Here is a 23,696-nt window from a genome sequence, read left to right as displayed (position 1 = left end):
GGACGAGGCATCGGAAGAGTAATTCCAAGCCAATCGAGAAACGGTTTGATCATTTTAAAAAGAAGAGCGGTATTTACTCCGTAGCTAAATGGAGTTTAGCAATAAAGTAGATCATAGTGTGCAAGTTACATTTAGGAACACAATGTAGCATTTAGTGTGTAGCGAGTAACGTTGCGCTTACACCTTAGGATTCACATGGTTGCAGACTAAAAACTGGAAGTTTATAATATGTCATCTTATAATATGAGCAGTCTTTTCCTAGACTTGAACTTACATCAATATAAAACGTGTTTGATATTATCGCAAGTCTTTCAGTCTTTACAGTGACATATCACAATCAACAACCAACAGATGAGCTCCAAGAAAACCGCACACAGGAAACCTGGTAGATAAACAATCACCAGAGCGGTTTTGGCGGAAGAGACGGTATTTGTTGGCAGTGTGGATGAACTGGAACGGCGAAGGACGTCTCAATCAATATGTATTGTCCAGAAAGAGGAGAACTTGGGAGAACAGCTTGGACCATATCAACACTCCAACGGATCACCACCGAGTGGAGGAGAAAAAGCGTCGGACTGAAATAGCAGAGGCTCTGCTAATAACATTGCATAGTGGGAAAAATTGCTGGAATAATCTAGTTGTAGTCGCGTAAATAGTGACCCTGTAAGATTCACACTCTTTGTAAAATCTCAGTCCCTTAACTTAAAGGCAGGAGGCATTTACAGGGATTTCGTGCAGCGGATGGCTGGAACGTCAACGGATGAGTCATTGATTGTTTTAAAAAGAAGAACGGCGTTCAATCCATCGTTAAATGATTTCAGCCAAAAAATGTAGCATAGCATGCAAATTACATTTAATAATACATTGTAACATCAAGTGTGTAGCCAGTAAGCTAGTAGAGTGCGTGCGTTCGTGGAGTAGAATAAAAAACTCCACGAACCTCATTGCATTCTCATTTTTTATGCATTATTTGTCATTTATAAAGTACATTTTTCTTATTTAAAAACACAACAAAATGTTACCTGAATGGGATTAATATGGTTTAAAATGTGGGGCAACTTAATTTGTTATGCAAGAAGAATTAAGTTAAGTTCTCAGTCATGGATCGAATTAAACTTGTAAGTCAAGGTATTAGTATATCCCGTTCGTAGACAAACAAAAGCATTAAACCTCAGATCAGATGAGCAGGAGGTGATTGTGAAGGTGAAGAAATCAATTGGTTGGTTCATTTTAATCGTCCGCGGAGTCGATGAGCACATCTCGAAAGGTGAAATGTACTTGGAAGAAAAGAAAAATCGGCATCAGCGTGATTCCTCAAGGGGGGGGGACTCGCCGCCGACAGAGCAGATGTGACCCTGTCTGGCTTTGGGGGGGAGGGAGTGGAAGCGAGGCGTCGTTTCTGCATGCAGAGTTTTGGGATTACACTGGGTTCCAAGTAGATGGTAGCCCCATAGACCCGAAGCCGGGGGTTGAAACTTGGGAGTTCATTCGGCCAGTGGTGGAAGTGTTTGATATGCGCAGCATGCTGGTTTGTTCTGGGAGTGTGAGCCAGCTCGAGTGTGAGATGTACGAGTGTTATGTAAAATCTTCGTGCCGCAGTTCAGGGACAACCTAGTTTTCTCCTAGTGCACTCAGATGTCTACGAACCATTCCTTCATTAGCTTAAAAGCGAACTCCTGCAAGGAATTAATAATGTTCGATGATTTTTTTTTTTTTTTAAAAGCAGTTGGAATTGAATCTACGTTCCTACTTTTCTGTCAAAATACTGTTCTTTTTTTTGTTGTTTTCATCTTATGGTTCCCTGTTTGGTAAACTTCATTTGAAAATTGAATTCTGCTGGCGGCGGCACAGTAGCGCAGTAGTTAGCATTTGGTTGCGGGGCTTGCACGTATTCCCCCGTGTTTGTTTGGGTTCTCCGGTTTCCTCCAAAAGTCCAAAAAACATGCAGTAGGTTAACATGCCATAAATTGCCAAGACGTGTAAATGACAGCGAATCATTGTACAGTAATGCCTTGACTTACGAGTCTAACTTGTTCCATGACTGAGGTCGTAACTCAATATGCTTGTATATCATATTAAATTTCCCCTTTAAAATGAACTGAAAAGCTATTAATCTGATCCAGCCCCCCGGTTTTGTCATGTGTTTTTAAATAAGAAAAATGTGCTTTATATATGACAAGTAATGACCAAATATTGTCGTACATAATAAAAAAGACTTCAATGGAGCCTCAGGGGGGCACAAACTTTTGCCAAAACCAAATATACAATTCAAACCTAACATATCCCATACTGGATCGGTAGAGGCATTGGTACTGATGACCTGCAGGGTACCAATGGAAATTGGGCTACTGTGAGTCAAAGAAGGAGAGGGGAAAGGCATGTTTGGAAGCAGAGAGAGAAGAGGAAAGGTAAGAATCTGGGACTTTGAACACTGGGACTATGACAGGAAGAGAAAGTTTGTTGACATGATACAGAGAAGGAAGGTGGATGTACTGTGTGTCCAGGAGACCAGATGGAAAGGTAGCAAGGCTTGAGGCTTATGAGCAGGTTTTAAGTTGTGCTATCATGGTACTGACAAGAAGAGAAACGGAGTAGGGGTTATCTTGAACGAGTTTGTTAGGAATGTTCTGGAGGTGAAAAGAATGTCAGATAGACTTATGAGTCTGAAACTGGAAATTGAAGGTGTGATGCTCAATGTTGTTAGTGGCTATGCCCCGCAGGTGGGATGTCAATTAGAAAAGAAGGAGAAATTCTGGAATGAGTTAGATAATGTGATGCAGAATATAGCCAGAGGTGAGAGAGAGGTAATTGGTGCAGATTTCAATGGTCATGTTGGTGCTGGAAATAGAGGGGATGAAAAAGTGATGGTCAGATTTGGTAAACAGGATAGGAACGCAGAGGGACAGATGGTGGTAGACTTTGAAAGGTTGGAAATGGCTGTAGTGAACCCTTTTTTTTCCAGAAAAGACAGGAACATAGGGTAACTTATAACACGCAGGTAGACTTCATCTTGTATAGACTAGGTAACCTGAAAGTGATCATTGACTGCAAAGTAGTGGTAGGTGAGACAGCAAAGGATGCTGGTTTGTAGGATGACTTTGGTGACAAGGAAGATCAAGAGGAAAAAGGCACAGCAGAGGACAAAGTGGTGGAAGCTGAAAAGAGAAGAGTGTTGTATGGTTTTCAGAGAGGAGTTGAAAAAGGGTCTGGGTGGTCAGGGAGAGCTTCCAGATGACTGGACAACTACAGCTAATGTGATAAGGGAGACAGGTAGGTGAGAACTCGGTGTATCGTCTGGAAGGAAAGTAGATAAGGAGACTTGGTGGAGGAATGAGGAAGTGCAGGAGAAACATACACAGAGAAAGCGGTTAGCTAAGAATATGTGGGATACTGAGGGGACTGAAGAGAACAGACAGGAGAACAGGGAGCTACAGCATAAGGTATTGATACAGGTGGCAAAGGCAAAACAAAGGGTGTCCAATGACTTGTATGCTCGGTTGGACTGTAAAGATGGAGAGAAAGAGGGAGAGAATGATTTATACAGGTTAGCAAAACAGAGAGACAGAGATGGGAAGGATCTACAGGAAATGATGGGCAGTACATAGAGAGGGAAATGTATTGACAGATGCTCGAAGTGATGGGAAGATGGAAAGAGTACTATGAAGAGCTGATGAATTAGGAAAATGAAAGAAAGAGAAGGGTAGAAGTGGTGAATATTGTAGACCGCAAAGTAGCACAGATTAGTGAAAGTGAAGTGAGAAAGGCATTGAAGAGGATGAAGAGTGGAAAGGTAGTTGGTCCTGATGATATACCCATGGAGGTATGGAAGTGTCTTGGAGAGGCAGAGAAGTTTCTCACTAGATTATTCAACAGGATCATAGAGAGTGAGAAGATGGCTGAGGAATAGAGAAGAAGAGTGATGTGATTCTGCACATCCCTCTTATTCTGAATCAGAATAAGAGGGATGTGCAGAATTGCGGTAGCCATAGAAGTATAAAGTTGTTGAGCCATACAATGAAGTTATGGGAAAGAGTAGTGGAAACTAGATGAGCAAAAGTCAACATTTGTGAGCGGCAGTATAGCTTCATGCCTAAATAGAGTACTACAGATGCAGTATTTGCTTTGATAAAGCTAATAGAGAAGTACAGAGAAGGTCAGAGGGAGCTGCATTGCACTTTTGTAGACCTAAGAAAAGCATATGACAGGGTGTCAAGAGAGGAACTCTGGTATTGTATGAGGAAGTCTGGAGTGGCATATGTTAGACTGGTGCAGGACATCTATGCTAGCTCTGATACAGTGGTGAGGTGTGCTATAAGTATAACAAAGAAGTTCAAGGAGGAGGTGGGACTTCATCTGGGATCAGCTCTGAGCCCCTTCTTGTTTTCAGTGGTGATGGACAGGCTGACAGACGAGGTTGGTTAGGAATCCCCATGGACCATGATGTTTGCAGATGACATTGTGATCTGTAGTGAGAGCAGGGAACAGGTTGAGGAACAACTAAAGAGGTGGAGGTATGCTCTGGAAAGGAGATGAATGATGGTTATGAGGATATGTGTGTGAATGAGAGGACACCAGGTGGAAGGGTTTGGCTACAGGGAGTGGGGATCAAGAAGTTGAGGGATTTCATCACCTAGGGTCAACAGTCCAGAGCAACGGAGAGTGTGGAAAAGAGGTAAAGAAACGGGTTCAAGCAGGTTGGAGTGGTAGTATCACGTATCAGGGGTACCGTGCAATAGAAGACTATTAGCCAGAAAGGAAAGGTGTACAAGACGGTGGTGAGACCAGTGATACTGTATGGCCCAGAAACAGTGACAATGATGAAGAGACAGGAGGCAGAGCTAGAGGTTGCAGAGATAAAGATGCTAAAGTTCTCTGTGGGAGTGACCAGGATGGATAGGATCAGGAATGAGTATAAGACGAACAGCACGTTACATGGGAGGAGGTCAGAGAAGCCAGACTGAGATGGTTCGGTCATGTACAGAGAAGGAATAGTGAATATATTAGTAGACCGATGCTGGAATTGGAGCTGCCAGGCAAGAGGTCTAGAGGAAGACCAAAGAGAAGATTTATGGATGTAATGAGAGAGGATTAGAAGTTACTTGGTGTGAGAGAGGGGATGCGGAGAATAGGCTTAGATGGAAAAGGTTAATTCACTGTGGCAAGCCCTGAAGGGAAAGCCAAAAGGAGAAGAAGAGGACAGAATAAAAAAAAGTCTTTAAAGAAATAAATTGCTTTTATCACGTTAATTTACATAAGATCGCACAAAGATGTGGAGATCGGTGGTGGAGGTTGGGGTTTTTCATTTCATGCTCAATCACTTGACTTAAGCTAGAGGAGAAAACTTTGAAAAGATTTGGAAAAGCCTAATGGAAAGCTATCATATAGCACCCGCTCATATCTAATGACTATTTTTAAGAGTTTTAAGTTAAGAGATCGAGATTTTTATGAAGACTGTGAATCTTACAAGGTCACTATTTACAGGACTATAACTAGTTTTTCAGCAATTTTTTCCCACCATGCAATGTTATTAGCAGAATCTCTGCTATTTCAGTCCATCGGTTTTCCTTCTCCACTCGGTAGTGATTTGTTGGAGCACTGCTTCTCAATTATTTTCTGTTACGCCCCCCTCCAGGGAGAAGAAAACATTTCAAGCCCCCACCACACTCTGCCGCAAGTATAAATAGTATAATTTGTCTCTAAAATTGTTATCTGTACACCTCTGCATAACATTGTATTCTAATTTGCATTAAAGAAAGAAAAAAAGGAAAGAAATATGGAGTAACTTGCAACAAAGAATAATTTATTCACATTGTTCTTCAGTCTGTATCAGAAAAGATTTATAGTGAATCAATTTGTTGATTAATTAAAACAATTAAGTTCTAATTATGAACATTTTTTGACCGTCTGAAACATTTGATACTGAAAAATAAATAAATAAAATCAATAAATAATAATTCAAATTGATCAACAACATTAACTCAGGACCCTTTTTTTTTTATAAACAGCAAACACACTCGTCTCTTATGTCATATTTCCTCGTCTTAGCCTTCAGGTGACTTTCGTTTATCTCCTTTTCTCCGTCTCTCACCACCTTTCTTATCATCCCTGTTAAATATTTTTTTCCATGTTGTCTCTTGAGGGTTTGTTCACTTGTGCACTTCATATCTCCTGCTCTACACTTTATTCTAGTCCAGCAAAAATAAGCCCGTTCCCCGCTGGGGCGCACCGCTATTTGAGAAGCAATGTGTTTGAGAGTTGAGATGGTCCAAGCCGGGCTGTTTTGCCAACAGCTCCACCATCCGCTCCCTTTTCTGGACGCTCCATATTGATCAGGACGTCCTCCGCCGTTCCTGTTCATCCATACCATCGACAAATACCATCTCTGCTGCTAATACCGCTCTGGTGATTGTTTGTCTACCAGGTTTCTTGTTCCTGCTCATCTACTGGTTGTTGATTAGCCAAAAAACTTGTGATAATGACAAACACGTTTGATACTGGCGGAAGCCCAAGGCTAGAAAAAGACTGATCAGATTACGATCAAGATCAAAACTGCGCTGTGACACCAGTAAAACTCCAAAAAATGTGTTTACAACTTTCAGTTTTTAGTCTGCGACCGCGTGAATCATTAAAGTGTAAACCCAGCATTACTGGCGACACACTTAACGCTACAATGTACCATTAAATGTAATTGACACAGTTAGCTACACTTTATTGCCAAACTCCATTTAGCTACAGAGTGAATCTCGCTCCTCTTGTTAAAACCATCCAACTCTGACTGGCTTTGAATGATTCACACCTTGTCTGTTGACATCCCTGCCATCTGCTACACCAAATCCCCATTAATGTCTCCAGTCTTCTCACAGATGATGCTCTCCGTCATCCTTTCTCACCAACAACAACTTCTCAAGCTCTTCATGGACACTACAGGCACACGTTGTTTCATGATTTTTGCTAGGCTACCTTGCGGTGCAGGCCTGGCCACCCACGGCATTCTCACAAATGGAAGGGAAAAAATGCACAGAGCGGGGAGAGTGTTTTTTTGTTGAATGTAATGGTAAGCCATTCTGCTTTATATGTCAGGGATCATTGGCGCATTTCAAGACATCAAATCCATGCTAACGTCGAGCAGGAATTTCCAAAGGGGCCTGAACATCGCAAGCACAAGTTGGTCGCTTTGAAAGGTCAGGCAGAAAAAGCAGACACAGTTGTTCCAAAAATGACATTACAGTTACGTTCCTCGACGACCCGTTTAATGCGGATATGGGCTTTTTGTATCCCCCACTGGTCACAGATGAGGCCGCGTCTGAGTTGGAGATAATCGATCTTTGTTAAGAGGACCAAGTCAAAACCTGACTATTGAATTCTGGAAAAGTATGCCAATGGAAAAGTACCCAAATGTCAAACGGGTCAACATATGTCTGCGAGTCCCTTTCGTTCTACCCTGAAACATGTGAAATCAAAACATCAATCTGTTCTGAGAGACGGACGTGAAGGAATGCCAGAAGTCCCACTAAGCAATATGCATGGTAAGAGAAAAAATGATGTTGCAAATTATTATATTTTTGTTTGTAGACATGAACAGTGTTCATGGTTGAAAATGACTGGCCTGTGGCCTTACTTCTGTGGGAATGGCTTTTTGTCATTATCATGATGATGTGTGACATTTACAGAGGTCTCTGTGTGGAAGAGACAGCGAGAGAGTGGACCGAAGGGGGTTCATGTGCGGCAGTTCATGTGTAAGATGTGGCTCTTTGTAGTAACACAATAAAAATTGTGGCTCTTAGCCTCTGACTGGTTGGCCACCCCTGAAGTGGCGGATGGCATGTCGGACTGTCTTTAAACGCCACTTCGTGGACAGCGTCTGTGTCAAACGCTAATCCCGCTCGTATCATAAAGCAAAACACCTCTCCAGCTTGTATCTCAGAGCATTCGCGAGCTGATGCACTTGTAAGTCAAGGTTCCACAGTATATCTCTATCTGATATGTAAATGAGGAAATAAATGGTTGTCTGTCTCTGTATGTGGCTCTGTGATTGACTGGTTAGCGGTTCAGGGTGAACCACGCCATTCGCCCAATTACGACTGGAATAGTCTCGCCCCCTCCAACCCTCGGCGACCCCGAGTGCAGAATAAGCCGCATACATAATGAATGCATGAATGAATAAATTCCCTCATCTAGTTTTCCCATTTGGTGCAGAGTGGAGAACATTAGGGTCAACCAAGTGTCATTCAGGAAATCTCTGTTGTTTTTTTTTGGGGGGACTAAAACAGGAGATGTATTTTATAGCCTCATGATGCAAACTGTCATAGTTTTGTTTTGTAAAAAACAAAACACTTTTAAAGGGATCCATGGTTACCAAGACGTTATTGTCCTATTTGATCAACATAAAATCGATAATAAAAAAAGATATGTTTTTTATAAAAACGTATCTTAGTTTTTATACAAAAAAAGCACTGCCCAGAGTGCTGGGTAGAGATGGGTATGTCACGAGGGTGACTCTGTCCCGTTCATTTCACCGTACGGTGCAAAAACATGTGATCTGTGCAACCCTTCCCTTTTGAACCCGACAGATGTGAAAGAATGCTGAAGATGGAATTCAAAATGAGCTTTAAAACGAAGATGAACAAAGACGCGAGGAGGCAAGAAGCGGCTGAAGAAGATGGTGCGCGTGCTGCAACTGCATTGCTATGCTAACAGAAAGAAAGCGTCTGTTGTGAGGAGCTCCACTTTCTGTCATCAGCTGCTCACTGAAGACTTACTGACTGAGCGTCAGCTTCCTCCGTGACCTTTCCGGTCTTTCACCATCGGATACTACTTCTGCAGTAGTGGGTTGTTGACATCCTCGCAGGAGAACATCCAGCGTCTCCTACCTGCAGCGAGCGGGCTTCACACGAGGACCGTTTGTATGCTTGTGAAAGAAAATCTCTGTTTCAAACTTGCATCTGTGAGCTCCTTCAGCAGCTTAGCTTGGTTTAATGCATCCATAGAGAAGCGGCAAAGGCCATGGCTATTAGGAAGTTGTGTATGTCCACAAGCAATTTTGCAATCCCTTCTTTTCTCCTTGTCCCTTGGAAAGGTAGGTAGCCTAACATAAGTGCCTTTGTTTACCTTGAACTGGAAATTGCACCCAAAAGCAGCACCATGTGCCATTATTAGCATATATAACAAGCAATTTTGCACTCCCTTCTTCTCTCCTTGTCCCTTGGAAAGGTGTGTAGCCTAGCATAAGTGCCTTTGTTTACCTTGAACTGGAAATTGCACCCAAAAGCAGCACCATGTGGCACTATTAGCGTATATAACATACTGTGCCAAGTCAAAAATAACACAAGCGACCTCCATACATCAACAACCCAGGATGTGTTGTGCTAGTAAAACAATGGCAGAACCCCAGGATTAAAATATATGTTCTAAATTGTGATTTTTAAAGAAATATTAATTCTTGGTGATTTATTATCAACACATTCCAGTCTGAGACAAGCCGTAAAGCGTAAGTATAATGGTTCCCTTTAAAGACAATCATATATTACCAAACCTTGCATATTTCAAAATCATACAGTTAAAAAAAAAACATGCTTCTGCACTCAGACTACTTTTCACCGTCAATTGCTTTTCCTCCATTGTCTTAAGTGCCCGAACCTCTTGGGAAGAATCCCAGGCCGCCACACTCAGCGTTACTTGGTACCGAGTACACGATCACGAATTTCGCCCACATAGTTCTGACTCTGTGCGACGACCCCAAGGGACTTTTTCCCGTCCCCTTTGTACTGACCTGCGAGATGTGGTTGACCGAGCTCTCCATGCGGCGGAGCTGCGAGGCTTGAATGTCCAGCATCTGCAGCACGTTGTTGGCCAGCGTGTTGATGAGATAGGCGACGCTGGCCAGCGACTGCGTGGTGTAGCTCTTCGTCTCCTCCAGCGCCCGCTGCTTGTCTGCGGACTGGGAGAGAACATTATCACCATTATGCTAACATACGGAGAAAAATGGGAAATATGGGTCCGGGAGGGACGAACAAGGACGAAGAAATTCAAACCTAAAAGCTCCACTGGATTTAGTAGCGACTGGAATTATTAATTTACAATTAAACAAAAGATGAACAATTCATATCAGGAAATTTTCTGGGAAGAACAATTTATAATCATACAACCCTTATCGCCCGAAAAGAGGTCAAACTCTGGATTCAGACTCTCTTCGAGGTTTGAGTCTTAAAATTTAAAACAAAGCCTTGAAATAGTTGAAATTCTTTTTTCCGCCCTCTTTCGACAGCCTCCTGTCGCAGCTGTGAGCGTTGAGATGCCGAAGCCAAGCTCCCGGTGAGGAAAACGCAAAGTGACGGGGAAACACAAAACAGTGACGAGTCCCGCCTTCCTGTTGACGGCACATATTTCATTCAGCTTGCGTTTGCAGACACAAACGCGTCTGACATGACCCTGAACCTCCAGTGGTGATGAGCTGGACTCAGATTTTTGCACTTTTGGACATTCAGAGAAACGACGTAGAGCTGAGGCAAATGACCTTTGACGAAAAACAAATTGGATCATGTACATTATTATCAGCTTACGAATTTAATTTGTTCATTGACTCCGTTCCTGAACCGGGATGTTCACGGACCGAATCCATTTTTCTGATTGAAATCAATGTAAACCCCATTGATCTGTTCTCAAGCGGCAAAAAACATACCGCACTCTTTTGAAACTTTTTTATGGTTTTATTTGTGAAAAAAAATACAGAAAGGAATTGAAGATAACATAATTATTGTTGTGTGTCTGATGTACTTTCTCTTCTTGCCACCCTTGTACTTGTTTCCTTCACTAAACCTGCAAAAGTAAAGCCTTATTGCACGAGACACTCGCTAATGCTAACGCTATCTCCTGCGAGCTGTCTTCCGTTAATCCAAACTTGCAAAAAGTTTTCTACTTCTTCTAAGACTTGAGACCTTTGCTTTGTGAACCAAGTCACCCCTTTTGACACATCAACCGACCTTAGTGCATCTTTTTTCTTCAGGATTGTACAAATGGTTGAGTTAGCCAAGTTGTAATGCTTGGATGGATCTGTAACATGAACACCTCTCTCATATTTAGCTATTATTTTCTTCTTCAAATTGACTGGAATTCTAAACATCTTCTTAACACCACTAGCACAGGCATTTATAACCTTTTGGGAACCATAATGAGGGCTAGCTGACTGAAAAAAAGTACAAAAGTGTTATTATGGGAGGACACAACGATGAATGATGTAAACAACCCGGAGTAGCAGTCACGACCGCCGCTACGCTACAACGCCATAACGCAGAAAAGCCTGCGAGTTTGTTTGTTTGTGTGTTCGTGCACCGAGGCTCGTTTGCAGGTCGATTTAAAATTTGATCAAAAACGTCCCTGCGGATTCCCATTGCTCACGTTCCTCAACATTTTTATCGTCTACCCGCATTGATCTTACAGACCCCGTGCACAGCCGGGACGACCAAATGTGCACAACCTTATAATGAGCAATGAAATCCCTCGACTGCTTCCAGTGAGGCAAAAACGCCGGTGTGTAAAACCGAGGGTTAGTAATGACTGGATGAAAAGACCTACAGTGGCCTGAAGATTCTTTTTACATTACACTTGTCTAGGTCTGTGTGTATGTGTGTGTGTGTGTGTGTTTGTGTGTGCGTGTGTGTGTGTGTGTTTGTGCATCTGCCTTCCAATTCAATGCGACAGTACATGTTCTGGTTCACCTCCTCCCTCCTTCCCCATTCTCCCCAACACACACACACACACACACACACACAGCACAATCCTGTGATTTGTGCAGGAATGTCAAATTCATCATTTTACTAGGAGAACCGTGCATGTGTGTGTGTGTGTGTGTGTGTGTGTGTGTGTGTGTGTGTAACGTGTCAGCTTGCATCAATAAGTGTGTGGCCATCTGTGTGAGTACGTTCATTCTTGTGGGTGTGTCATGCCGGAGAACTTACATAGAGAGACGTATGATGTGTGTGTGTGTGTGTGTGTGTGTGTGTGTGTACGTTACCGAAACCCTGATGTAGGTCAGTGCAAACTCATTCATGCCCGAGGTTGACAAGAAGCATGCTGACACCAATGTGTGTGTGTGTGTGTCTCGCTCTGCCTCCCTCTTCACACACACAGAAAAACACACACTACACACTTACTCATACACAATAGATACGCTACAAGCATAAACAAACACACACACACACAGAGTTGGAGTCGGTTAGTGACCCAGAGCTCTGAGCTGTTCAGTCACAGCTGGTCAAAATGAAACTGTTGAAAGTCGGGGGAAAAATTGTGTATCACAATATTCAGGAAAATATAAAATAATCTTGAAATAAGCACTTGAGTATTTTTCCCACACAAAACAGTTTTCCCTGTAAATAAAACCATAACTGGTTTTAATGTATACATTAATTTTCTGTATTTTATGTATGAAAATGAGTTGTATTTAATAAAATATGTAAAAGTTTCAAATTTTCTTAGGGTGATGAATCTGAATTAAATTAAATTAAAAAATAAAATAAAATAAACATTCATTTTCTGTATTTCAGCTGATTCAGAAACAGTGATACTTCATTGATCATGGAGGAAATTGAAAAAAAATCGTATATATGATACATATATTAAATCAAAGTCTAAATATCTATATTCAAAGTTTTCACGTGGTCATAAGATACAATGAAATAGAGTAAAATAAAAATATACATTAATTTTCTGTATTTTGTCAGAATCAGAATCATAAATACTAAATTGATCCCAGAGTATGTACGTAAATGAGATACTTGTGAATAAAAAAATGATATATATATAAATGAATATATATAAAATATAAGATATTCATTATGTATATATATATATATGATTTTAAGTTTTCAAGTGGTGATAAAGTTAAATAAAATATGCATGATTTTTGTGAATATTATATCTAGAAATATGATATAAATAATAAAAATACATAAATGTATCAATGTTTGTATTTAAATAAAATACATTTTAATATTTTGTGTTTTATACATGTAAATATGATATGCTTGATACAAATATTTAAGAATGGATAAGAATGTTTTATATAAGAAATATATATATAAAAGAATGTTTACAGTGAAATACAATAAAATAAAATTGTACTTGTTACATTTCAAGTTTCCCGAGATGTTCAAGGTCACAGTTAGATGCTGACAGATTCAAAAAAAGCACTTTTTTTCCTTTTCATTTTGTTCTGTGGGCTCCATGCAGACCCAGTTCCGGCGTCTCCAGCTGTCCTGTCAGCACACAAGCCTATTTTTTCACCGACCAGTAACACACACAGACACACACACACACACACACTCAAGGCACAAAAGGCACGTGGAATTGATTCTATCAGACATCCAAGCCCCGACATTCAGCTGCTTATTAGGGCTTTAGGCTTCATCCGACAGAGACGGGATTATCGTAGCTGATGTTTACATATCAACTGCTATTCTATATTCATCGAATACATCAGTGCTTTTGGCATTATGTACTTATAATGCAAAATGATCCAATGAGTGTTGTACTTGTTCATTCATTAAAATATGCATGTCGCACCACAGTGCTTTTAGCCACGGGATGCTATTGGATTTTCAACCGTGCCGACCAGCAGGAAGGCATCCGCATCAAAAATGAATCATCGGTTTAAAAATGTGATCTGGGAGTCCGGCAGACTCAATTTCCTTCCGGGATCAATACAGCATTTCTGATCATGATTCTAAAATAGAGGCAAGGGCGCTGGCGGAGCCCTGTTTTATACAAATCTTGATTTGGAGTCATGCTAACAATTGATCTAATCTAAAAGACTTGGAGAAGACTGAATATCTATCAAATCACGTGAACGACTAGTTTTTTAGAGTTTGAGACTAGGCTGAGATTCTGAATCTTACAGGGACACAATTTGCAAGACTACAACTATACTGCTCAAAAAAATAAAGGGAACACTTGAACAACACAATGTAACTCCAAGTCAATCACACTTGTGTGAAATCATAGTGTCCACTCAGGAAGCAACACAGATTCATTTTGACTTGTTTTAAGGACATTACATCAAAGTTGGATCAGCCTGGAGTTTGTTTTTACACTTTAATTTTGAGTGTGATTCCTAATCCAGACCTCCATGGGTTGATACAATTGATTTCCATTGATCATTTTTGTGTGATTTTGTTGTCAGCACATTCAACTGTGGAAAGAGCAAAGTATTTCATAAGAATATTTCATTCATTTAGATCGAGGATGTGTTTTTTAAGTGTTCCCTTTATTTTTTTTGAGCAGTGTAGTTTCTTCCAGCAATTTTTTTCCCATCATGCAATGTTTTCCTTGGGTATTTGCAGAGCTTTACGTTGGACACTTAAGATGGTTCAAGACAGGCTGCCCACTGCCCTTTCTGGACTCTCCGTATTGATCGGGACATCCTTCGCTGTTCCCATTCATCCGCCAACAAATACCACTTTGGTGATTGTCTGTCTATCGGTCTGTCTGTCCGGTTTCCTGTTTTGTCGGAGGTCATCTATTGGTCGTCGATTGTGTTACCTCACCGTGAAGACTGACAGAACATTGTCGTAAGACCAAGACTTTGAAAAGACTGATCCAAGACTGCTCCTGATGACAGGGGCGTTGCGACTCTAAAAAGACTCCTAAAATTTCCTTCTGTCTTTCAGTTTTAAGTCTGTGACCGTGAAAATGGTTAGGTGAAGGCAGTGGCGGGCAGTGCATTTCACACCTAGGCCTTCAGTAGTGCTCCTTTTCCTTGCTGTAACAGGCCTGCTAGCTTCGGAATTGCCTGACCTTTCTATATGACGTCCAGCTTTACTTGAAAAGTCTGTCTCTAAAATGGGTTTGACAAAAAATATGCAACCGCACCAATTTCTTCTCTTCCTTCAGCCATCATGGATTGACAAATTAGGTATTATATCAACACTATACTATATTTGTGTTCATGCAGCTTGCTACAGATGCAGCATGCTAGCTCTGGCTAGTACACTCTCTGACTATCCAATCAAAGGATACTCTTCTAGAGGGCCTCGGTGTTGCAACTCAAAATCTGATTGGTTAAAGCCACACTTTGATCAGCACTTATTTTTTTGCTATGATTATACAGGCCTCCAGACAGATTTCTTTGACTTTGACCCTGTCTGGCAACAAGTAATGGCTGAAATGTGATAAGTTAAATGTTTCTAATATGAACATACATGTCTAGGAGCAGCAAAGCCAGATAAAAAGCTATGACAGGAAGCAGACAGACCAAGTATTCATGGACAAAATATATAATTAGAATCAATATGTGAGTCACGTATTTTTTTAGGCCAGCAGAGAAGGCCTTGCAGGCCCTGACAGCCCTCCACTGGGTGAGGGCCCATGTTCCTACCCCGATGACCCATATTCCTACGCATTAGACCAGCGGTCCCCAACCCATTTTGCCCCAGGGATCAGTTTTATGCATGAAAATGTTTCCGCAGACCAGTTAGAGGCGCGGGGGTTCAAATAATAAAAACTTTTGTCAGTTCACAGTAATCAATCTTAATACAACAATTACACTTCATATTAGGCAATTACAAAAAATGATAAATAAATAATAAAAATTTGAGGGTTTCATAGCTTCATTAGCTAGCCTTTCACTGCAAATAATACATAGCAGGCACGGAGCTTTTGTATCATCTGTTGCGATGAACCCCTAACTTAAGAAGAATCTTGATATTTTCTTTTAAATGCAGCTTTCTTTTTTTGCTAGCTGTCTGCAACGTTTCTGTGGTCTCATTGTTTGCTTGTTTCCTCCCGAGAAAGCGACTTTTTTTTCTAGCTCATTTCTTTCAAGGGCTAGCTTTCACTAGCTGATGTGTGATATGGCGTGAGTTAAGTGTTTTTCAAAATAAGATCCGGAAAGTCTAATGAAAAAAATATAATTTGTACCGAGAAAGATTTTCTTTGCGGACTACTTCCAACTGGGGGTTGGAGACCACTGCATCAGACAACCACTCCTTGTCATTTTTTGTCGAAGGGTCATGTCTACATCTATATCTAAACCGAACCAAAGTGATAGCGGAATTTGTATTTTGTTCAAAATGAGAAATCGCATCGGCCCACTGATTCTGCAGTCGAAAACATGCTATTTGACGAAAAGGTGGTTCGAGGACGTGCAGGCCCAGCCAGCCCGGCTCTGAAGCGCACCTTGACGACCTTGAGTCGGAACTGTCTCCCTTTTTTTTCCTCCTCTCTAATCCGCTCTGTCCTGGCCTTTTTTTTTCACGTTTCCTAATCGTCCCGTCTCTTTTTACTTCCCACTCATCACCACATCGTCCTCACATCTCCCACTTGTTCTCTCTTTCTTTCCCATTAGCCATCTGATGTTCCGTTAGTGTTGACCTAGTTTGCGGGCTGCCTCCTCTGGCCCGAGGACACACACACACACACACAGACACACACACACATCATAGCTGAGGATTTTTTTTCCTAATCAAACCGAATCTCAGAGGTTCTGCGCATGAATCAGACCAGCTGTACGTGCTAACCGACGCACGATTCCTTTTGCCCTCGTTTTGTGCTCATCGTCCTGATACCTCTAAACCTCACACGACCCCTGGGCATTGGATCTCCGTGACCCATTCCGGCTTAAAAAAAAAAAAACTCTGGAGAAAAAGGAAAAGGATCTCGCGACTATTTCGGTACAAACATTTACCCAGCGGCGCCCGCGGAGACTTCCTTCCTTACCCACGCCTTGCGCCTGGTGGGTGTTCGGGTCAAACTCTGAATAACCAGGTACTAGATCCATCCTGAGCAGTTCAGAGCAGAGTGTGTTTGCTGATGACGAAAGGACCCTCTCCATTTTAAACAAAAACATTTCACATTTCTATGCCTCACTGACATGAGCGCATCTGACCTGAGCTGGAACTTCCAGCACAGATGAGCCGGACTTGCTTGTGTGTTATCGGTGTTAGCGCTTTTGGACGGTTAAACATTTAGAGAAAACACATAGAGCTGAGGCTGCTGATCTTCAACAGAAAAATTCAAATGCAATTTGTTCTTTGAAGAAATGTTTTCTGGTAGAAGTCAATGTAAATGCAATTGATCTTTACTCTTTCGAAACTTTTTTATGGGTTTATTTGTGACAAAAATACAGAAAGAAATGAAAGATAACCATAATTATTGCTGGATTTCTGGTGTTCTTTCTCTTCTTGCCAGCAAATGTACTCGGCATTTCCTACACTAAACCAGCAAAAGCTGTCTTGCATGAGACCCTTACTAATGCTCACGCTATCTCCAACAAGCTGTCTTCCATTAATACAAACTAATGCCTTTTCTACTTCTTCTAAGACTTGAGACCTTTGCTCCATTAATATACTCGCCACATTAGCCATCTTTAGCGCATCTTTGTTGTTCAGGATCGTACAGATGGTAGATTCAGACGAACGCCACGCTCACATTTTCTACCACTCAACTTTTTAAGGAGCTATAATGAGGGCTAACTTACTGACAAAGCACGATAAAGTATTATAACAGGAGAACTCAATGATGAACATTGTAAACCAGGGGTTACATTGTAAATACGTCGATCGCGATCTACCAGTTGATCGCAAAGGTAATACCGGTAGATTGCGTGACATTAAAAAAAATAGACATCAGCCGATCATACATCCCGTCACTTGATTTACAGGGCAGCCAGTCAGATGACATTTGATTTTTTTCTGACACTGAGGTCACTGCACATGCACGAACAACAGCGCAAAGTGGAGCAAAAAGTTACCTCCAATTTTTAGCCCTCGTTTTTTTCTCTTAAACTTAAGAAATAGTATAAAATGAGTGGGGGACCTGGACCAAGTAAGAAGACAAAAACTTTTCGAAGTCTGTTTGCCTCATCTGCCGGTCTAACATCGAAATACCAAAGAAGGGTAATGTGGAGTGGCATTTTCGGACTGTTCATGGAAAATACGACACAGATATCCCGTTGAAAAGCGAGCTGAGAAAGAGAAAGGTGAAGGAACTGAAATCCAAGTTGTCCGGACAGCGGTAATTTTTCACACAACACACCTCAAAAGCGAAATCCGCGTCCGAAGCATCGTTCCGGGTGAGTCACGCCATCCTTGTCATCGGTAACGACAAAAAATGTAACGTAATTTCCGGACTATAAGCTGCGACTTTTTTCACTTCAACAACGATGCGGCTAATATATGGATTTTTTTGGGGGGGGGGGGGGGAGGGGGCTAACAAGCTTCATGCCGTTAAAACATTCATCCTCGTCACATCGGACCGATGAAATGACCGGGAAATTCTGAGTCCGTTCAACTCCAACACTGAAGAAGACGACTTTGACGGTTTTAGTGCACCCAAGATAGCAATCAGCTAGCCAGTGCGGCTTATATTGAGGTGCGCTAAATAGTCCGGAAATTAAGGTACATATTTATTTTGAGTTGAACAATATTGGCTCATGTGTTTATGCAAGGTACATCAACATACATTGCACATAAAAAAAATGTTTTGCATTTTTGTTGTGGGTAGATCATTTCATTTTATAAGTAGCTCACATGCTAAAAAAGTGTGAGCACTCCTGATGTAAACAATGCGGAGTAGCATATACAACTGCTGCGACGCTACGATGCTGAAACATGTGAAGCCCGTGAATTTGTTTATTTGCATGTTTGTGCTTGTTTCCAGCTCCTATTTGTTGTTGACCAGGGTCCGAATATGATAAACCTCGGTTTGAAATCCATCCCTGCGGATTCCCATTGTTTAAGTTTTTTGCTCATCTTCCTGATATCGCAAACACCTTTATGCATGCCTCTAAACCTCACACGATCCCCGGGCATTGGATCTCGGGGTCTGTGACCCCTCTCTGCTTTAAAAACAAAGCTCAAAAGAAAAGGAAAAAGCTCTCTGGATGAAAGGTCGATCCCGCGACTATTTCGGTGCGAACATTTACGGCGCCCGCGGAGATTTCCTTCCTTACTCGCGCTTGGTGCCTGGTGGGTGTTCGGGTCAGACTCTGAATAACCAGGTTCTAAATCCGTCTTGAGCTTTCAGAGCAGAGTGTGTGTTTGCTGATGACGAAAGGAACCTCTCCATTTTAAACGACAAAAATTCGTGTTTCACTCCCCTCTGCATTCGCCGTCGTGCGCGTGCCTGACCTGAGCCTGAACCTAAAGATGCTACGAGTCGGACTCGAATTCAAATGGGAGCGACACGTACATGTGGTACCAGGGTTAGCGCTTTTGGACGGTAGAAGATTTAGAGAAAAGACGTATTTTGATTCATTATTTGATGTTCATGAACCAAAATGTTTGCGGACCAAAAAAAAAAGAGCAGAGTGTGTGTGCTGATGACATAAGGATCCTCTCCATTATGAACGACTCGATGTCACCTTTGTAAAAAAATTTAAAAAAAATAAAGCTACAAGGTTGGCCGCCAATAAATGATTGTCGGATGATGACGGTGAGTCACGCAGCAAATAAAACTGTTTTGACTTTTTATGGGATGTGGGCGACATGTTTGTGTGCACTCGTGATGGGCTCGAGGGTGTTGTTATGAGCTACCTGGTGTTATGTCACATTGTGGATCATGAGTAAAGAGTAATTTGAGTCTGAAAAACCAAACTCCGACACGAGAAATAAGTGTGTTTATGTCTATCTGAGACTTGACTGCAGTTGAGAAGAAAAGACAAGTTCCTGGAAAGGAAAGGAGGGCGATCTAACGGCCGTCTAAGCCGAGTTTCCCTTATGTGCTAAGGAAAGCTGTACATAAATATAAATATAAGCACAATTTTCCAGCTGATAAAAAACCAGGATATGTGTGTGTGTGTGTGCGAGGTTCACACTCACACACTAACTTCCTAACACTCCCTGCATGTCTGTTTGAACCAATGCCAAGTGCGTCTGAGCCACTCAGCTAACACACACACACACACACACACACACACACACACACACAGTTTGTACCTTCCCCTAGGGCCACCAAGTTGCCTTCTTTACCTTACAGGGATTGCTCACTCTCCTCTGTGTGTGCGTTTGTGTGTGTGCGTGGCTATGTGTGTGTGTGTGTGTGTGTGTGTGTGTGTGTGTGCAAGCTAATGTGAAGATGACATTCCTGCTGATTAATGACGCATACCATATTTTCTGGACTACTGAGTGTACCTGAATATAAGCCACACTGTCTAAATATAACTAAGTAAATATATAAGTACATATATAGCATGCACTTGTCTATAAGCCGCAGGTGTCCACGTTGTAACATGTTTGAATTTTTAATTAAATACATACCAGTAACATCCACAAATACATACTGGAAATTCTTTTTTCTGAACAGTGCCTGTAACTCAGCTGATAAAAACTGATTAATAATAATTAACACCAATAGGTCCATCCATCCATTTTCTATCCCCACTTTGTCCAACTTACCTGCAGCTGATCGCTATCTTCGTTTTCTTCCTTAGCACTAAAATCAGTAAAGTTGCCTTTTTCAGTGTCGGAATTGAACAGCCTCAGAATTTCACTGGTTTGATGTGACGAGGCTAAATGTTTTGGCAGCATGAAGCTTGTTAGGCCCCCCAAAAATATAAAAAATTAATAGGATAAATCAATAAATTAATAAAAAATCTGAAAATTATCGTTGTTTAACCCGGAATGTTCAAATTGTGTAAAAAAAAAAAAAGTAGCAGCTTATAGTCTGGGAGTTATGTTAATTGCAGGTGAAGGTCATAAGATAAGATAAGAAAACCGGATGCACCCCAGCGGCAGATGGTGTAATAATGAATCCGTCAGGATTATAGATAGAGACTGAATTTGTGTGAATGGTTGTAAATCAAATGAGAGTAAATGGTTCTGTGTCTAGATATGTGGCTCTGCGATCGACTGCCGCAACCCTGAGTCCAGGATAAGCGGTACAGAGAATGAATGAATGAACATTCACTGATGTTTTTTTGTTTCTCATTGAACAAAAAAAAAGGAAACTAACGAAAAATTACATTTCAAGAGCTTTCACAAAATTAACTAAATTAGCATGAGGATTAAAAAAGGTCAGGGTCTGTTCTCCAGCACACACGTGTTTTCCTATGGTTCGTTTTCCCCGCGACGAAACTTTTCGCGCATCTCATCCTCGGCTCCTGACGTGACGTTTTTTCCGGGGGCATCTTTTGCAGTGGAAAGTGAGCTGGGAATTTCTAATGGCGTTGATGGTTTGTTTTTCTTAAAAATAACGCTGTCTAGATGGAGGTCCGGGAGGCCCCGCGGCTACGGAGTAACCTTTTGTCCAGTTGACGTTCAAGACTGAAACCAAGCCTGAAGACCGACAAATGTATTTTCTTTCCAACGTAAAGGAGGTCAGCGAGAAAGTCCACTCCATCTGCGACGACGCCTACGCGGCGTTGGCCTTTGAACAGATGATGAGGAGAAAGAGTAACATTTCTCATCCCCCGTTCAACGCCCTGCTTTACCAATCTAACGGGGTGAATCACCCATTGACCCGGTTTCGGTCATGCGTGTTTTGTGTTTCACACTCACTCATTCAGAGACGGTGACCTTTATCGCGGTGGCGTATGAACCATCGGGCCTCGCTCGTCAGCCACATGACTTTCGTAAATGAAGGATCACCAATAATAGCCGCTTTTGCGCTGCAGTAACTTTTTGCAGTTCCTAGAACCTTCTCAGGAACAAGGCCCATTTTTTTTCCCCTTGCATTTGGTCAGTTTTAGCTCCTCCTCCGCGGCAGGGTCTTTTAACGGTTCCATAGGAACTCATCTGACTCCTTTAAACCGTTACCAGATGCTTCTTGCGTACAATGAAGCTCCATTTTTAAAAACTTTTTTGGGCCCTTGTCAGCTGTACTCTTGTGAGGGACTTCCAGGGGCTTGCAGTAAAGCATACATGTTTGCCCCAAAATAACTAAAGGGTTGAACCCATTTGATTGTCCGTGGTTCCTGCCGTGCCGTTGTAACTTTACTCTACATCTTGTCCCTGTCGTCCTCTTCTTCATGGTGGTTTGTTTTGAACGTGACCAAAAGGTTCCCATGGAGGAGGGTACTTCCTAAAAGGAAAATCGAGCTGCATGTCTTAGTACTTCTTGGTCCAAAAGCGGAAGATGATAAGGAGCAAATCGGAGCTGCGGCTAAGTGACCTCCGGTAAACAGATTGAACGAATATTCAATTCTGGAACTGAGGTGTGAGTGTCTGGAATTTGAGTCCAGACAGAGAGAGGGAACATTTCGAGCAAACTTCTGATTTAGATTACCTTTTGGTAAACCTCATCTCGAGCCTATTGGAGGCTGTAATCAGATGCACCTGCATAACATTTCATATCTTGTATTGATCCTCTCAAATTTCAGGTTTCATCATCAGCAAGACTCATCCCCCACCTACAGTAGCTCGTGGTTGATTTAGCTTTCAGTCTCTTGTAAAAAGAGATCTATGCATTTTCCAGTGCATTAGAATTCCAAAATTCGTACAAAAAAAGCAGCAGAGAGTCCGGAGGCTGAGGCAGGAGCTGGGATTCGGAGGCGTCATAGAACGCGCCACAGATGGAGGAGGTGGGCAGGTGCTAAAGAGGACGGGCTGAAACGGCAGAGACGTGCTGTGTGTTGGCGGTGTGGGCGCACTTTGGCTTCAAGCAGCGCGGCACTGCCGGTTCTCACATGTCAGGCGCCAGGAGCAGAGAATACTTGCCGTTTCTTTTAGATAATCTCTCCGGTCGGGTATCTTGCGCATGGACTGAGGTTTGGCTTCCGTTGTTGACCGCTTCAGACGATTTCTGTCAATGCCGTTGTGGGCATTGTCTGTCCTCTCCAATTTTCGTTTGGCCTCTTAAGGTACAACGAGGCGACCGGCCAACAGAGGAGGAGTATGAGGATTCCAAGATATTCACCGCCTGAGCCTTTTCATCGCAGGTCAGAGTTTCCAGGATAGGAAGTGACCGGTCGTCAGAGCAGCGACCGATATTTATAAATCAAATTCAGAGTTAGACTTGTGGCACAGTGGTTAGCACTTCCGCCTCACAGCAAGTGTGGAGTTTGCTTGTTCTCGGATGTATGTCTTTATGAATGAGAGGGTAAAATGGTTGTATATCTCAATATGCGGCCCTGTGATTGACAGGCAACCGGTCCAGGGTGAACCCTGCCTTTGCCCACAACCTCAAATGCAAGACAAGTGGTATAACTAATATATGAATCAATGCTACGGAGCATACATTGCTGGTACCAAAGTCCAGAAGTGTAACCCTTCCTATTTTGTATATTTCTTTGTCAAACTGAGTGATTCATTCATTAGTCTGCGGGAATATTTGCAAATATAACATTTGTTTCTTTGTTTCGATTTGTTGACTTTTACTGGAGGATCCCAGACTAGATCCAAACAAGTGATGATAACTGAGTACCGCATCCTTTGTGTTGTGAATTAATGCTAATGTTTCATTCCAGGTTATTCTACTTTATTAATCCCTTGTAGGAAATTCTCTCTGCAGTTAACCCATAATGTATGAACCACGAGCAGTAGGCAGCCATCTTCGCGGCCAAGGTGATCCCCGATATCCAGCACCCCCTGCAAAACCTGGGTGCAGGATAGGTAGCATAGATAATAAATGAATGAATAGCGGTTCGTAATTCAGCGTTTATGACAAAAAAAATAGATCAGTAGATTTTTGCAACAGACAAAATCCATTCTACATGAGGTTCTAGATGAACATTCTGGATGCATTATTTGGTAAAAATAAAAATAATA

The 23,696-nt window shown here is 41.9% G+C and overlaps 1 protein-coding gene across 5 annotated transcripts in view; it reads right to left on the bottom strand.

Moving 5' to 3' along the window:
• The window catches only part of LOC147233188 (abl interactor 2-like), a 50,474-nt gene that overhangs the window by 19,943 nt on the left and 6,835 nt on the right, over positions 1 to 23,696 (bottom strand). For all 5 annotated transcript variants that reach the window (XR_015106254.1, XM_086147770.1, XM_086147766.1 and 2 more), the window contains exon 2: positions 9,770 to 9,937. Coding sequence is in view for 4 of the 5 variants with exons in the window: in XM_086147770.1 (XP_086003896.1) it covers positions 9,770 to 9,937 (168 nt within the window). In the remaining variant the exon portion in view is untranslated. The remainder of the gene's footprint in view (positions 1 to 9,769; positions 9,938 to 23,696) is intronic.

Source organism: Fistularia commersonii, chromosome 6, assembly GCF_037954325.1.
Source record: "Fistularia commersonii isolate RoL2024-O1a breed Wild chromosome 6, RoL_Fcom_v1.0, whole genome shotgun sequence".
Lineage (NCBI taxonomy): Eukaryota > Metazoa > Chordata > Actinopteri > Syngnathiformes > Fistulariidae > Fistularia > Fistularia commersonii.
The sequence above is the reverse complement of the archived record's forward strand: the minus strand, read 5'-3'. Positions and strand labels throughout refer to the sequence as shown.